Consider the following 17,418-nt stretch of genomic DNA (forward strand, 5'->3'; position numbering starts at 1 on the left):
ACCCATACTACACACACATCCACACTGCACACACCCATACTACACACACACCCACACTGCACACACCCATACTACACACACACCCACACTGCACACACCCATACTACACACACACCCACACTGCACACACCCATACTACACGCACACCCACACTGCACACACCCATACTACACACACATCCACACTGCACACACCCATACTACACACACACCCACACTGCACACACCCATACTACACACACACCCACACTGCACACACCCACACTACACACACACCCACACTGCACACACCCATACTACACACACACCCACACTGCACACACCCATACTACACACACATCCACACTGCACACACCCATACTACACGCACACCCACACTGCACACACCCATACTACACACACATCCACACTGCACACACCCATACTACACGCACACCCACACTGCACACACCCATACTACACACACACCCACACTGCACACACCCACACTACACACACACCCACACTGCACACACCCATACTACACACACACCCACACTGCACACACCCATACTACACACACATCCACACTGCACACACCCATACTACACACACACACCCACACTGCACACACCCATACTACACACACACACCCACACTGCACACACCCATACTACACACACACCCACACTGCACACACCCATACTACACACACACCCACACTGCACACACCCATACTACACACACATCCACACTGCACACACCCATACTACACACACACACCCACACTGCACACACCCATACTACACACACACCCACACTGCACACACCCATACTACACACACATCCACACTGCACACACCCATACTACACACACACACACACTGCACACACCCATACTACACACACACCCACACTGCACACACCCATACTACACACACATCCACACTGCACACACCCATACTACACTCACATCCACACTGCACACACCCATACTACACACACACCCACACTACACACACACCCACACTGCACACACCCATACTACACACACACCCACACTGCACTCACACCCACACTGCACACACACACCCACACTGCACACACCCATACTACACACACACCCACACTGCACACACACCCACACTGCACACACCCATACTACACACACACCCACACTGCACACACCCATACTACACACACACCCACACTGCACACACCCATACTACACACACACCCACACTGCACACACCCATACTACACACACATCCACACTGCACACACCCATACTACACTCACATCCACACTGCACACACCCATACTACACTCACATCCACACTGCACACACCCATACTACACACACACCCACACTGCACACACCCATACTACACACGCATCCACACTGCACACACCCATACTACACACACACACCCACACTGCACACACCCACACTACACACACATCCACACTGCACTCACACCCACACTGCACACACCCACACTGCACACACCCACACTGCACACACCCATACTACACACACACCCACACTGCACACACCCATACTACACACACATCCACACTGCACACACCCATACTACACTCACATCCACACTGCACACACCTATACTACACTCACATCCACACTGCACACACCCATACTACACACACACCCACACTGCACACACCCATACTACACACGCATCCACACTGCACACACCCATACTACACACACATCCCCACTGCACACACCCATACTACACACACATCCACACTGCACACACCCATACTACACACACATCCCCACTGCACACACACACACAACGTTAACACAACACTCGTCCAACAAACACCCATACAGTTGGAGAAACAACGCTACACTCGTACACGGACGTCGACACAATTAGGGCACCCGTACAACACCCATTACAGTATAAACACAACACACCCTCAAAACAGACGCACGCAGATACACACACACACCACCCATAAACAGATACCGGCACAACACTCGTACACACAAACAACAGCTATCCTGCCGCGCACACCACACACACTACACACACACCACACACACCACACACACACACGCAAAACAGACACACACAAAACAGACACACACACTACACACACACTACACACACACCACACACACTACACACACACCACACACACTACACACACACCACACACATACACACACACAAAACAGACACACACACAACACTTGTACAAACAACAACAGCCATCCTGCCGCACACACACCAAACAAACACCACACACACACCACACACACACACACCACACACACACCCCCCGACCTCCCACAAGCCTAGGAGACAGAGGCCTGGTCACCTCGTCTTTCTCTCCTCTTCTCATCTACCTCGTTGCCCATCTATCCCCTCCTTGCTCCTCTCGCTCACACGCTCCCCCACCCCCCCCCCCCTATCGTCTTCCCCTCCTCGCCACTTCCTCTCCCGGCCATCTCTTCCTCCTCTCTTTCCTACCCCCCCCCACTCCCATCCCCTCTTCCTTTCCCGTCCTCCTCCACTCGTCGACCTCTCCTCTTCCTCATCGCCCTCCTATTCCACCCTCTTCCTTCTCCTCCTTTCGGTAATCCCCTCCGCAACTTATTTTACCTCCTCCCTGACTCTTCATCGCCTCTCCCCGGCGGCTCCTCGCATCCCTTGTCCTTCTTCCTCGCCGCGTGCCACTCTCCTCTGCCTCCTCCTCGACCTCCTCTTGCTCCACACTTCCCCCTTCTCATCCTCCTCTCTTCCTTCTCTCCTCGGTACTCTCCCCGCTTTATGCTCTCGTCGCATTCTTTATCATCTACTCTTATCATCATCATCATCGTCGTCGTCGCATTATCTTCTCTCTTGCTCTTCAGCCTGCTGTCCTTCCTACCCTCATCTTCCTCCTCCTCATCCTAATGTCTCCACCTCTCTCCTCAGCTCTTCGCCTCTCCTCCACATCGTCATCCTCATCATCCTCATCATCGTGCCCAGACCGTGACGCTTTCTTTGTGCGCGTGTTTGTTTGTCTCCCGAAGGGGCGGGCGAGTCGGGCAAGAGCACCATCGTGAAACAGATGAGGATCCTACACGTGGACGGGTTCGACCCCGAGTGAGTGGTTCACCTCCCTCACCCGGCCGTTCACTCGCCACCACCATCCTCGCCACTGCCATCCTCATTATCTTCTTCACCACCACCATTCTCACCATCCTCGCCACTGCCATCCTCATCATCTTCACCACCACCATTCTCACCGTTGCCACCATTCTCACCATCCTCACCACCACCATTCTCACCGTCGCCACCATTCTTACCATTCTCACCATCCTCACCATCACCATTCTCACCATCCTCACCGTCACCATTCTCACCATCCTCACCATCACCATTCTCAGCATCCTCGCCGCTACCGTCTTCACCATCCGCACCACCACAATCCTCACCCCCATCCTCACCACTGCCATCTTTACCATCACCATTCTCATCATCCTCACCACCACCATCCTCACCACTGCCATCACCACCACCGCCATCACCACCACCGCCATCCTCGCCATCACCACCACCGCCATCACCGCCACCGCCATCACCGCCACCGCCATCACCACCACCGCCATCACCACCACCACCATCGCCATCAATATGTGCACGAAGCGGGGCTGTAAGAGGCGGTAGTAGTGGACTCAAACATGGTGGGTTTCGTGTTGTTTTCTTTTGCCCGCGTATGCCGCCCATTGTAAGTGCACACGTGAGCTGTGTGTGCACGTGCTGCGCCTGTCCGTGTCTTGTGTACGTGCGTGGTGTACACGCGTGTGCGTAGAGGATGCTGCGCGTAGCCACGTGTACCCGTACTGTGTGTGTGTGCGAGGTGGCATTCGCAACCTTACGTGCAGGGAGCGCTTGTGTAGCGGCTAACGTGCCGCGCTACGAACCTGGCCACCCGGGTTCGATTCCCGCTCACGGCCAACACCAGTGACGATTATCTGAACTGGTCCTGGGCCTCCCCCTAGGTCGACTCGGCCTCAAATGAGTACCTGGTGCGGTGTACAAACATTGTCACTAGGGAAGACAAAGGCGGCCGGGCGTGATGCTGGCCACCCACCCCCTCGTGTGCCGTGCCGCGCCTACATAGGTGCTGCTCGCTAACAGCACTTGCCCCAAGTCTGTTACAGGCTATAGGGGGGTTGGGGGATCTTTGTCTTTGTACGCATCAGCTGTGCCGTGTGCACGTTCAACTTGTCGCGAGAGGGAAAACAAAAGAGTTGGGATTGACGGGGCGTTTCACTTTTCACACTGCCCAATGTGTTGGTGCTGACAGTAGTGACGTCACCCGACGCCACGTGCTCTCCGCCCCGTCCCCCCCAAGTTTTCTTTTGGGCGGGGAAACACGCGGAAGTGATGTCATCGGGGAAGTCATCGCTTCCAGGTTTTTGGGATGATTCGACAACACACGCCGGCAGTGCTACGATTATCCGAACCGGTCCTGGGCCCTCTCCATAGGTCGACTCGGCCTCAAATGAGTGTAGGTTTTTAGTAAACATCGCCACTGGGGAGACAAAGGCGGCCGGGCGTGGTGTTGGCCACCCAAGCGTGCCTCGTGTGCTGCGCCAACCTTCATAGGTGCTGCTCGCTAACAGCACTTGCCCCAACAGTCTGTGACAGGCTATATGGGGGGTCTTTGTCTTTTGTGTGTGTTGGCACAGTAGGGGGCACATCTTTGCGCATCTGCCATTCATCTCAGTCAACCCATGGCACCTGGGTCTGTCCCGTGACCTCGTGCCGGCAGCGAAACTTCGATAGCCCTAACGTGCACCTGGCCTGGCACGGGCGCCCTGTTGACGTCACCGTCACTTGGTGGCGAATGCCGGGCGTTGTTGTGGGTGTCTCCACGTGTGGGGTGTCTACTCGTGTGCGTGTGTGAGAAGCGGTGCTGTAGTGGTTAGCGCGCTGCGCTACGAACCCGGCGACACGATTTTGATTGCCGCTCAAGGCCAACACCAGTCGATGATTATCTGAACCGGTCCTGGGCCTCCCCTAGGACGACTCAGCCTCAAATGAGTACCTGGTGCGGTGTGTAAACATCGCCACTGGGGAGACGAAGGCGGTCTGGCGTGGTGCTGGCCGCCCATCCCCTCGTGTGCCGTGCCGACCTTCATAGGTGCTCGCTAACAGCACTTGCCCCTACAGTCTGTTAAAGGCTATACGGGGGATCTTTGTTTTTTTTTTAGTGTATGGGTGTAACGATTCGCCACTCTTCTTCTTGGTTCTTTCGGTAAAGTCACGTAGAAGAGAAATAATAAAATAATAAAAATAAACATAATAAAATAATTCTCACGACGTTTCGGCCACAACGCAAGCAGCCGTCCTCAGGTGAAGCGTCTCCCCGACAGACCTGTTCTTCACCTGAGGACGGCTGCTTGCGTTGTGGCCGAAACGTCGTGAGAATTATTTTATAATGTTTTATTTTTATTATTTTATTACTTCCCTTCTACGTGATGACTTTACCGAAAGAACCAAGAAGATGAATCCCTGCAGTCACGAAAGCTTTAAATCGAAAAAGATTCGCCACTCGTTTGATTCCCATCGCGAATCGACTCTCTTCCGTCTCGTTTGTATTGTTAGCGGTGACTTTCTCTCTGTGTGTGCGTCGTCCGGTCTGTGTAAGCCGTGGTGGGTAGCATGCCCCCAACGTCACATGGGTAGTGGGCAGCGTCGATTCCACCGCGCACGATTCGCCGTGCCGGGGAGTTTGATCGCCGATCGATGGCTCGACGCCGTGCAGCGGCTTACGGGGCGCCAACGATTCATCGCGGCGAGCTCTTCTAGCGTACAGATTGCAGCACGGTTGTTGTTACGTTAATTGATTCGAGCGCGCGTGCGGAATCGACGCGCGCTTCGATTCGCACGCGCGCGCGTTAAAAGTTAATGCGATCCACGCAAGGCACGGTCGTGTACGCTCACCGCTCTGTCAATACGGTGGGAAAATCCGCTGGCTGTCACTCCACAGGGGTGATGTGACCATGCTTCACAGCTGTCAACCCCCTTCTCGGTGCCCTACCTTGTTACAGATCAATTGAGACCTTGTTGGTCACCCCCGTGCCAGCATGAATCTCGACGTTCGTCCTTCAAAGTCCCATCGTGACGAGGGAGAAACACACAAGCAAATAGACACAAAATGTGATTAACACGTAGGCTTTCTTTTTCGATTTAAAGCTTTCGTGACTGCAGGGATTCATCTTCTTGGTTCTTTCGGTAAAGTCACGTAGAAGGGAAATAATACAATAATAAAAATAAAACATAATAAAATACAATTCTCACGACGTTTCGGCGACAACGCAAGCAGCCGTCCTCAGGTGAAGACCAGGTCTGTTCAGACGCTGTCTCCCCGACAGACCTGTTCTTCACCTGAGGACGGCTGCTTGCGTTGTGGCCGAAACGTCGTGAGAATTGTATTTTATTATGTTTTATTTTTATTGTTTTATTATTTCCCTTCTACGTGACTTTACCGAAAGAACCAAGAAGACGTAGGCTTTCGCGTCCGATATCATCCATAATAGAGAGTTTTTTTTATGGGTTAGATCGCGTAAATATTAACGTGTCGTTAAACTCCGCCACCACCCGACACAGCCAATTGGTAAGGGTTGCCACGTAAACAATCCCATTGATTACTAGTTTACGTGACAACTCTGACTAATTGGCTGTGTCGGGTGGTGGCGGGTTTCACGCCACATATTTAAGCGATCTAACCCAAAAAAAAAACTATGTTATGAAAAGCATGATTATTTTTTGCCCGTGTTTAAACGGCTGTACGCCGTCTGGGTTCATAATCAACGTTTTTGGGTCGGATCGCGTTATTTAAAAAATTTGTCGTAACCCTCCACCACCCGACACGGCCAATCAGCAAAAAAAGTGTCACGTTGACGAAAGACAAATAGTTCACTGCTTTAGCCCACCGATGTGTTAAAGAGTGAAACCACAACATTTACAATTTTTGAGTACGACGTTTTGCTGGTTATTGCTTCCAGCATCATCGGGCGAATTGCCGCGAAAGCCTACGTGTTAAACTGACGCCGTATGGACATGAAAAATATATTTCCCTGTACAAGAATATGGGGTAAAAAAAACCGTGTGGGTTGACAGGTGTGATACTTCACCACGCAAGTCACTACGGGTTTGTGAAGGCAGTGGCTGCTGCGTGGGAGTTCGGTGGGGTTAGTGGGATGTGGTCGGATACGTGCAGGTACCGCTCGCCCGCTGATGTTAGCCGTGGCCGGGAATTGAACTCAAGTGGCCGTGTTCGCCGGGTCAATAGTGCAGTGCACTCGCCACTAAGCCAATCGCTGTGTGTCTATTTCTATTTTATGCCTCTGTATGTTTATATCTGCGAGAGAGTTTATTGGTGTGTCTGTGTGGTGCTGGCCACCCCCACCACCCCCTCGTGTGCCGTCATAGACGCTACACGCTAGCAGCACTTGCCCCAAACAGTCTGTTAAGGCTATACGGGGAGATCTTTGTCTTTTGTATGTTTATCTATGTGTGTATGTGTTGGGAGCGGTGGCGCACTGGTTAGCGTGCTGCGTTGCGAGCAATGGCGACCCGAGGTTGACCCGCCCGAATATCCGAACCGGTTTTGGTGTCGTGTATAAAATATCAGCACTGGGGGAGTCAAAGGCACTCGCACGTGGTGCTGGCCACCCCACACCCCCCTCGTGTGCCGTGTCGACCTTCACAGTTGTTCGCGAACAACGCTTGCCCCGACAGTCTGTTCAGGCTTTACGGGGGGTGGGGGGGATCTTTGTCCTAGATTTGAAGCTTTCGTGACTGCAAGGATTCATATTCTTAGGTTTTTTCGGTAAAGTCACGTAAAATTAATAAAAGTAAAAAAAAATCACGACGTTTCGGAGGCAACACAAGCTTCCGTCTTCAGGTGGAACCGTCACAGCGCGATCTTTGTCGTTGTAATTATATGCACGTGACTGTATTCCTGTCTATGTATATAATTATGTGTGTGTATGTACAACATGTGTCGGTGTGCGCGTATCGTACGACACACTGGATTAAAAACAAAAAGCGTTGCCGAGGACCGGTGTCCAGAAATCGCTCAAGTGCCACATTCACTCGTGGGCCAGGAACTGAACTGTGTTGGGGGTGTCCTGGTGCGCTGAACTACCGTGGCCACCCAACCCCCTTGCGTGGACAAGAAATTACAACGATTCGCGAATGAAACCGCGACCCGGAATCGTCGCGAATTGTTACTCCGATAACCCCGCGCTCGGACCGCATAGATTTTTCCACTATGGCCTGTGGTGCTGGTGGTGCTGGTGGTGCAGACTTTTTGTATAACTCCCATCTACCCCCACCATTTTCCCCTTGCCTATGGCACGGTCTGCTTGTGCTCGCACGAGCAGCCAAGCTTCAGCCCGCCCGGCCGCTGTCAAGTGTCCAGATGTGGCTAACTTCGCCCGCTTATATCAGCAGCAGCAGCAGCAATGTCATCGGCATTACCATGATCAATCCACTGTTAGATGAATGCCTCTCACCCCCCCCCCCCCCCCCAAGCCGCCACCTTCTCTCAGCGCGATCCTGCGATGCAAAAATCCACCAACGCGCTGATGCTGCCGATTCCGTTGTTCCGTCTCCTTGGTGGGACGTACTCTGGGGTTAGTTTCCTTCCTTGTGGCCGCCACCAGTCCCGTCGTTTAGGGTCGCCCTGCAGTTGCGACTGCGGTCGCCAATCTCGGACCATGGACCCAATAGTAACGCCACTGGCTGCTCCAATCATTCGCTTGAGGTTCTATGTGTGAGGCTGTAAGTCTTTGGGTCTCTACGTGAGTCTATGGTTGTCTAAGTCGGTGTAGGAATCTCTATGAGACTCTACCTCCCAAACCGTGGACTGAATAGTAACGCCACTGGCTGCTCCAATCATTCGCTTGAGGTTCTCTGTGTGAGGCTGTAAGTCTATGGGTCTCTACGTGAGTCTATGGTTGTTTATGTAAGTCTGAACCTTTATGGGAATCTCCCTGTCAATCCATGGACCGAATAGTAATGCCAGTGTCGGGTATTTGCTATCGGCAGCATTTCAGATTTTCACCAGGCTACCCTTGAAGCCGTCCGCTGGCTCGCCCACCAACCTCCACGTGAACGATGTCGATGAACTCCTGGAAATGTGGAAGTGGTTGGAGCCAAGTGTTGGGTGGGATCTGTCCTGAAGTCTGCGTGACTGAGTGTGAGGGAGCCTCCTATGTTTAAGCTGTCACAGGTGTGGATCAGTTTCCTTTGGAATCTGAACTGGTCCTGTGCCTCCCATAGGTCGACTCGGCCTTAAATGAGTACCGTGTGTGGTGTGTAAACATCGGCACTGGGGAGACGAAGGCAGCTGGGTGTAGTATTGGCCACCCAGCCCTTCGTGTGCCGTGCCAGCCTTCATTGGTGCTCGCTAACAGCACTTGCCCCAGCAGTCCGGCAAAGGGTACACGGGGGATCTTTATGTTGCCAGCCCCTCTGCTATTTCCAGGTGTGTGTGTGAGCTATTAACACAGTGGGGAGCACAGGTGGCACACCTACCAGCCATCTCATTCAGTCTCCCGTGACCTCCTGCCAGCGCCGAGCCTTTGACACGTCACATGATGGCCTCAAAGCGCACCTACCTGGCCACAAAACGCTTGCGGTGGCATCGCTGCCAACCGAGTGGCGAACGGCGGTGGCTGTTGTTCTTGAGAGCAGCCCCCAATGCAACCTTTGACTTGCAGGTGCGGACAGGTGCGGACAGGTGTGTGTGTGCGTTATGAGCAGCGCCCCGCGCAACTGCCGAGTTTCCGCACAGGTGTGGGGACGGGGCGGTGTGCGCGCGAGTAAAAGCGCGCCCGAGCGTTGAGACGGACTCGGCGTTTCGAGCGGCGATCTGCTCGGTGATTTGCGAGCGCGTGATTGGTCGATACAATCCTCGTGCAGGTGTTTGGGGGGGGGCTAGACAAGGGGGGCGGGCCGCTTCGTAAGAGACGTGCCCTTGTTGCGCAACTACTCGCTCAGATGTGGACCAAGCCGTTTGCGGGCTGATAAGGCTTGCGCGATATTGAGAGCGATTTTGTTCAGAAAATGTATAGCTCAGGTGTGCACGTCCCTTCAGAGAGAGTGCGTGTGTGTGTGTTTCTGTTGGGAGCGCTAGCGTAGCGGTACGAACCCGGTGACCCGCGTTCGATTCCCGCTCACGGCCAACACCGGTGACGAATTACTGAGCCGGACCTGGGCCTACCTTGGTCGACTCGACCTTAAATGAGTATCCATCATGGGACCTCTTTTGCCAGTAGCAAAATATACTAATAGGGGGTTTCCCCTTTTTTCTGGCAACAAAACTGACACCTTTTGCAAGGAATCATGTTTACATTAACCACAATACTTGCAGTCAAATGCAAACAAAAAACAACCAGGTTCAAAGACAATGCATAAATTATACCAGAGTAGTGTTTTTTGTTTGCATTTGACTGCAAGTATTGTGGTTAATGTAAACATGATTCCTTGCAAAAGGTGTCAGTTTTGTTGCCAGAAAAAAGGGGAAAAACCCTATCAGTATATTTAAATGAGTAACCTGGTGCAGTGTGTAGTAAACATCGGCACTCGGGAGACAAAGGCGGCCGGGCGTGGTGTTGCCCCCCCCGCTCCCTTGTGTTCCGCGTCGGTCTCCAAAGGTGCCCTTGAGCAGAACTTTCCCGAACAACTTAAAGGCTCCTCTCCTTGGTTCTTTCGGTAAAGTCACGTAGAAGGGAAATAATACAATAAAAAAAATAAATCAAGAGTATTATTTTGTAATGTTATTTTATAATATTATTATATAATATTATTTTATAATATTATTATATAATATTATTTTATAATATTATTTTATAATGTTATTTTATAATGTTATTTTATAATGTTATTTCATAATATTATTTTATAATATTATTTTATAATATTATTTTATAATGTTTTATTTTTATTATTTTATTATTTCCCTTCTACGTGACTTTACCGAAAGAACCAAGAAGATGAATCCCTGCAGTCACGAAAGCTTTAAATCGAAAAATAAATTTGTGTTTGAATGAAAGAAAATTTTCGATTTAAAGCTTTCGTGACTGCAGGGATTCATCTTCTTGGTTCTTTCGGTAAAGTCACGTAGAAGGGAAATGATAAAATAATAAAAATAAAACATAATAAAATACAATTCTCACAACGTTTCGGCCACAACGCAAGCAGCCGTCCTCAGGTGAAGAACAGGTCTGTCAGACGCTGTCTTTTCAACAGACCTGTTCTTCACCTGAGGACGGCTGCTTGCGTTGTGGCCGAAACGTCGTGAGAAATGTATTTTATTATGTTTTATTTTTATTATTTTATCATTCCCCTTCTACGTGACTTTACCGAAAGAACCAAGAAGATGAATCCCTGCAGTCAGGAAAGCTTTACATCGAAACTTAAAGGCTATCCACATGGGCTGTTTGTGCGCCTGTGGCGTGGTTGAGGTGTGAGCGAGCAGCCGGCCTTGCGCTGACGTCCGACGCCCCCGTTCCACTCTTCTCTTTCCAGGGAGAAGAAGCAGAAGATAGAAGACATTAAGAGGAACATCAAGGACTCCATCGTGGTAGGTGTTGGGGTGACATCGGGTGGCGGTGGCGGCGGTGGTGGCGGCAACCCACCTGTAGATTTGATGTTTTCGTGACTGCAGGGATCCATACTCTTTGGTTCTTTCGCTAAAGTCACGTGGGTATGAAATAAATAAATAAATTGCATCACGACGTTTCGGGCGCAACACAAGTGTCCGTCATCAAGGTGGGACAACCACTTCAAGAAACAATTGCTGAAGTAAGCAAGAGAGCTGCTGTAACATGAGGTTATATCGATGAGAGAGGGGGTGAGTATGGAACCCACCTGTAGTTTTGGGTCACGGCTTCCTTGGCCTCGCAGCGGCCTCTCCTAACGGGAAGTTTGACTATACTTCACCATATCTGTGGGACCTCTTTGCCGGTATCAAAATGATGATTAAATAAGAATAGGTTTTATCCTTTCTGGCAATAAAACAGGAGGTGTCAAGGTGCTCAAACACCAAACGGATTCCTTGTCGCAAGGCATCAGGTCCGCATTAACCACACGTACTTGTGGCAAAACATGCAAACAAGCATACGTTGATAATTCTATGCATTGCCTACACCAGAGACAGCTGCCTTCTTTATGGCCTAGTCTCACCACCAATGTCAGAGCAGAGAACGCCAAAACGCGACCAGTACAAAGACCATGCACGTTCGGCTTGAGCATGTTTTGCCACATAGGTATGTGTGGATAATGCAGACATGACGCCTTAACCTTTTTTATTGCCAGAAAGGGTAAAACCTATTAATATTTTTCATTATACTTCACCATGACGGTCAGCACAGGTTCGTGCAAAGAGAGGGACAGGGCGGGTCCCTCCTAGGAGGAATCGGTTCACGTGGCGCTCTCCACCGACGATTTGCTCTGACCAGGAATAGAACTGGGGCCGGTGCTTTTTTTCTCGGAGCGCAGGGTTCGCCCGCTGTCTTCGGTAACAATGCGAAGTATTTGCACAGCAGAAACCGATCGAGTCGGAAGGTGACGTTTTTTTGAAACGAGCGAAAGTGCCTTGTGATGGCTGAGACACATGGGCAGGATGGGGGCAGGGGGGGCAGGTTACCAGGGACCTGCGTTTGCCTGGCTCCACCCCCCAGAGGATTGGTGTCTATGGAAGACGACCCAAAGGCACCGAATCAGAATATTTATTCATACTGGGGGAATCCGATGAGCTATTAAGCCAATTTTCACGGATGTCCAGTCAACCTTGTGGCGATGAGACCTCAGAGTGATCCTTGAGGAATAACCTCACCGTGTTGGCAACGAGAAGTCCTCTGAAGCCCGCTGCGAGTGGGCGTATTCAGGGTGCGGGAGCGAGAGCAGTGTGGTTCTTCTCGCGGTTGACATTACGGCACCTGCAGAAGGGACGGGTGGTGGGGAGGGGGGAGGGTAGCGAGGTGTGGCGTAATTCACGGCAGTGCCGTGAAATCGGCACATGGGCGGCGTCCCTTTATTCGAATCGGAATATTTGTTTATAGTCGAGGAATCCGACGAGCTTACGAAGCTTTTTTTTCTTTTTACAGATGTCCAGTGCGAAGCGGCGTGAGAGGAAACTTTAGTAGCCGATGAGAGGAAACTTTCGTCGCTGGTGCTAAATATCTGAGTGGGTGTTTACATCACAGGGTCGCCGGTGTTTACTAAAGCCGTATAACAAGATGACAGGGAACATAATGATGATGATGATGGCCTTTGCAACGCTTTCCAACTAAGGTTGAAAGCGGCAACACGTTGTCCTTGTCCGTCCAGCCATCTCTCCGCCCGTCTAACATGGGGTCAACGATAACGATCGTGAAGATGAGGCCTAAACGAAATGCAACGTTGAGGCTAAAGTTGCGTGGCTGCTGCCGACTTTTGCCCTACGGAAAAGTGGCCGCATTGGTAATCGGCGTTTTTCCCAAAACGAACCGGGGGGGGGGGGGGGCGGTTAAGCCTCTTCGGGCCACGGCGGTGACGTCACGCTCAAATGCGATGCCACCTCGTTTACTCGTCTTAGAAACGCAACGTTGTGAACGCAAATGAAGCATCTTCTTGGTTCTTTCGGTAAAGTCACGTAGAAGGGAAGTAATAAAATAATAAAAATAAAACATAATAAAATAATTCTCACGACGTTTCGGCCACAACGCAAGCAGCCGTCGTGAGAATTATTTTATTATGTTTTATTTGTATTATTTTATTACTTCCCTTCTACGTGACTTTACCGAAAGAACCAAGAAGATGAATCCCTGCAGTCACGAACGCTTTACATCGAAAAGCAAATGAAGCACTTCCGAGGGCAAAACGCGAGGGGCGTTGAGAGAGTCCACGCGCTTGTGCACGATTTTTCATCCTTGTTTTAAAAGATTGCCTAATTCTAGATTTGAAGCTTTCGTGACTGCAAGGATTCATATTCTTAGGTTTTTTTTCGGTAAAGTCACGTAGGTAAAAAAAATTAAAATTAAAATTAATAAAAGTGACTTTACCGAAAAAACCTAAGAATAGGAGATTGCCAGTTCGAGCGGATGGCTTGGCTAACCGGTGTTGCTGTGTTGTGTGTGTGTGCCCTTGTGCGGTGTGTGTGTCGGTGGCGATGGCGGTGGTGTTATCCGTGTGTGTGTGTGTTGTGGTGGTGGTGTTGTGGTGGTTGCTGTTACGGTGGCGGTGGACTGCCCTGGCTGCGTAGACCATCACGTCGGCCATGAGCACGCTCACGCCGCCCGTGTCCATCGGCAACCCGGCCAATCAGAAGAGCCTGGACTTCATGCTCAACACGGTGACGCGTATGGAGTACGAGATCACGCCGGTGAGAGTGCTCAACCACGTGCAACCGCACCACGCAAACCACCAACACAGCAGACCGGACACGATCGTGCAGCCACCGCATGCGAAACAACAACACGCGCAACCCCACGCACACGGCCAACACGGTGATGTCGCCACCGTGCTTGGGCCAGGCTAGGTGCACTTTGAGGCCATGCGAAGTGGCAGGAGGTCGCAGGACGGACGCCAAGTGTTGTGGTTTAACAGACTTGGACGACTGGCAGATGCGCACCGCCTTGTGCGCTTCTCCACTGTTGCCATCTTGCTGTGTTTTTGGCCGCCCGGCGCTCTGCTCATTGCTCGTTGTACGAGCCCCGCTCACCACTACACACCGCCACACACCGCCACACTTGAATCTGTGTTCTTCATTTGCAAGGCCCTTGGGCCACTGGCCAGACCCTGGTGGGCGTTAGTGCGGCCCGCCCGACAAATGTGAAAGCACCCACCCATCATCGTGCTGCTGTCAAACCCCAATGGTTTCATGTGTGGTGGCCCTCACATTGATGTTGTCATTTTGGTGAAAGTGCCCCCCCTCCGCCCCTCACCCCATCTGAAAATTAGTGAAGAACACTGGGCTATAAGCCTCCTGCATGGGAGACACACGCTGACCTGACGAGACGATGTTTTGTATCCAGGCGGGGGGTGGAAGGCTTTGAGCGGCATTGCGTGTATATATAAGAATTCGGTTTTGCAGCTCAGGGATTGGTGGGTGGGTGGGGCGGTGGTGTGATGGTGATGGTGGTGGTGATGGTGGTGGTAACGGTGGAGGTGTGGCTGGGGCCGTTTTGCGTTGCCGAACCGCTGCTGATGGTTGGTGTTGGCCGGCTCGGCGTGGGTTGGTGGCGTAACGTCGCGTCGATTTGCAGGTGAACACCGATTCTCGGAGGCCCGCGGTAACCTGCGCTGAATCGCTCGCGAAAGGAATCTGTGGAGTTTTTTTCTTCTATACGTTTGTCTATTCGAACGTGATGCACCTAATGGGTCCGCGTGCTCTCCCGACAACTGGATTGCGTGCAGCTGAATCGCTTGCGTCTCTCCTGTCGGTCGCAAGCAGTCGAGCAACCGGTGGCTGGCAGTAGTCGACGGGCTGCTCGGCGATTTGTAGCTTCGTAGCTCGTCACGTGCTTGATTGTGAACGCGCAATTGGTCGTTACAGTCCTGACGTGTGGGGGCGGGGGAGGGTGGGGCTAACCGGGTAAGGGGCGGGGCTCTTCTGTGGAGGGGTTTGGCCAGATTTCCATAAACGCGCAGCTTCACGCTCAGATGTGGACAAAGCCGGTGGCAGGCGATGCGTCTAAGTTTGCACGATTTCGAAAGCGATTTGGTTCCCGCAACTGATCAGCCCGGGAGTCCCACATCATTTCCTGCTCAAATGAGCATTGAGGCATTACGGTGGAAAATCCACATTCCTATGACGGTGGGGGCGAGTCTATCCACGGGACAACCAATATTGACTTCCCCACAGAGTGGTACTGATTTTATCCACCCAGGAAGGGATGATGGGCTTAGTTAACACCCCACCCCCCCAACCGTGATTTGAACTCGCAAGCTTCTGACTGCGAGTCGCTCGCTCTACAAGCTGAGTATCCTGGCTGGAGGAGGACTGTGAACGCTTTCATCATCCAAATTGTAAAAATATAAATCTTTGTTATCAAGAATGGAATCCCGCGATGCTTGACTGCCGGCGACTTGAATCTTTGGGGTCTAGGCGGGGAAGATGGCGAACCGTGGATACGACCTTCTTCCTTACGCGGTGGTCGCTTTAGACTTTCGTTGTTGATGATGAGTTGCCGATGAGTCCTCTGCGTTTTGACTGCCCGCGTCTGGTTGGCGTGCGTCGTAATACAGGCGTTATAACCAGCGCGTTCGTGGTAGATTTACAAAAATATTTGCACGCGTCTCGATTACGTGTTTACCGTGAAAGTGTCAATTGACAAGACTCTCCTATTGAGGGGGGGGGGGGCGGGGGGGCACTGTCACTCTTGCGATCAAGAGATAGAGATTATCCAGGTGAAATATGTTCAGAAAAACAAAGAAAAAAATTCAGGTTTTCGAGTCGCGATCGCAATTAGAAATGTAAGTTGATGGCTTCCAGAGATGAGTGTGTGGCACCTTGCAAAATAAGTGGGCAGACGCCGTGCGGTCGGGGGTCGCGTTAATGTCATCGCGTTTCAACGCCGTCGATGATTACATGAGCCAAACAACTTCGGCGAAGTCGGCGGCATGTTTTTGGAACAAACCTGCACCCCAACGCTCGTGTAAAAACGAGTGGAGCGGTGGCGCCGTGGTTATCTCGCTGCGCTATGAACCCTGACCCACCAGAGTTCAATTCAAACCGCCCCCGCCCTCCTCCCACCCTCGCGCCCTTCACCGACCCACACTGTAACAAAGCGTGATGAAGTATGGTCAAACGAGTCCCGTGCTCGGCAAGTTGTGGGTAAAGCCTTCGTGCAGCAGTGGACTGACAGAGGAGGGGCCGTGCGTGTTGATTGCATTGATGTTTGTACGCAGTAAGTTGACCGTGCAAGTTCTGAGCGTTTTGAAGCATCAACTACAATTCACACACACTGGTTTGACGTGAAACCCGTTGCGCGATTATCGCAACCGAACATCGGTTCCCCATAATAAACTATTACCGCGGAAAAATTCGATCAACATCCCTCAATGCACGGCTCTCCGATACCGCGTGTCGTTCCGGGCACAATGGTCCGACGTTTCGCTGAACGTTGGCGGGAGCTCCCTCTCGGGGGTTGCTGAAAGAAGCTCCGTACGATTCGAAAACACATCGACGAGCTTTACAGCACAACTGCGAACACCTAAGTGAGCAAACAATAACTGTAATGGCAATACCACCACCACCACCTGGCTGGAAGAGACCGTGGATGTTAACGCCCTCGCCTGGTATGCAGGAGGTGTCGTGGGTTTGATTCTGACCTTGACGCCTGTGTATTTGTAGTTTGCGTCTCTCTCTCTCTCTCTCCCTGTGGTCGAGTAAGATTTTTTTCCGGGTCCTCCGG

General features: G+C 51.6%; 1 protein-coding gene across 1 annotated transcript in view; it reads left to right on the forward strand.

Moving 5' to 3' along the window:
• LOC144949522 (guanine nucleotide-binding protein G(s) subunit alpha-like) overlaps positions 1 to 17,418 on the forward strand; it is a 73,670-nt gene that overhangs the window by 11,866 nt on the left and 44,386 nt on the right. Inside the window, exons 2-4 of the mRNA XM_078879446.1 lie at positions 3,028 to 3,100; positions 11,549 to 11,603; positions 14,265 to 14,384. Of these exons, the coding sequence (XP_078735572.1) occupies positions 3,028 to 3,100; positions 11,549 to 11,603; positions 14,265 to 14,384 (248 nt within the window). The remainder of the gene's footprint in view (positions 1 to 3,027; positions 3,101 to 11,548; positions 11,604 to 14,264; positions 14,385 to 17,418) is intronic.

This window comes from Lampetra fluviatilis, chromosome 54 (genome assembly GCF_964198595.1).
Source record: "Lampetra fluviatilis chromosome 54, kcLamFluv1.1, whole genome shotgun sequence".
Taxonomy (NCBI): Eukaryota; Metazoa; Chordata; class Hyperoartia; order Petromyzontiformes; family Petromyzontidae; genus Lampetra; species Lampetra fluviatilis.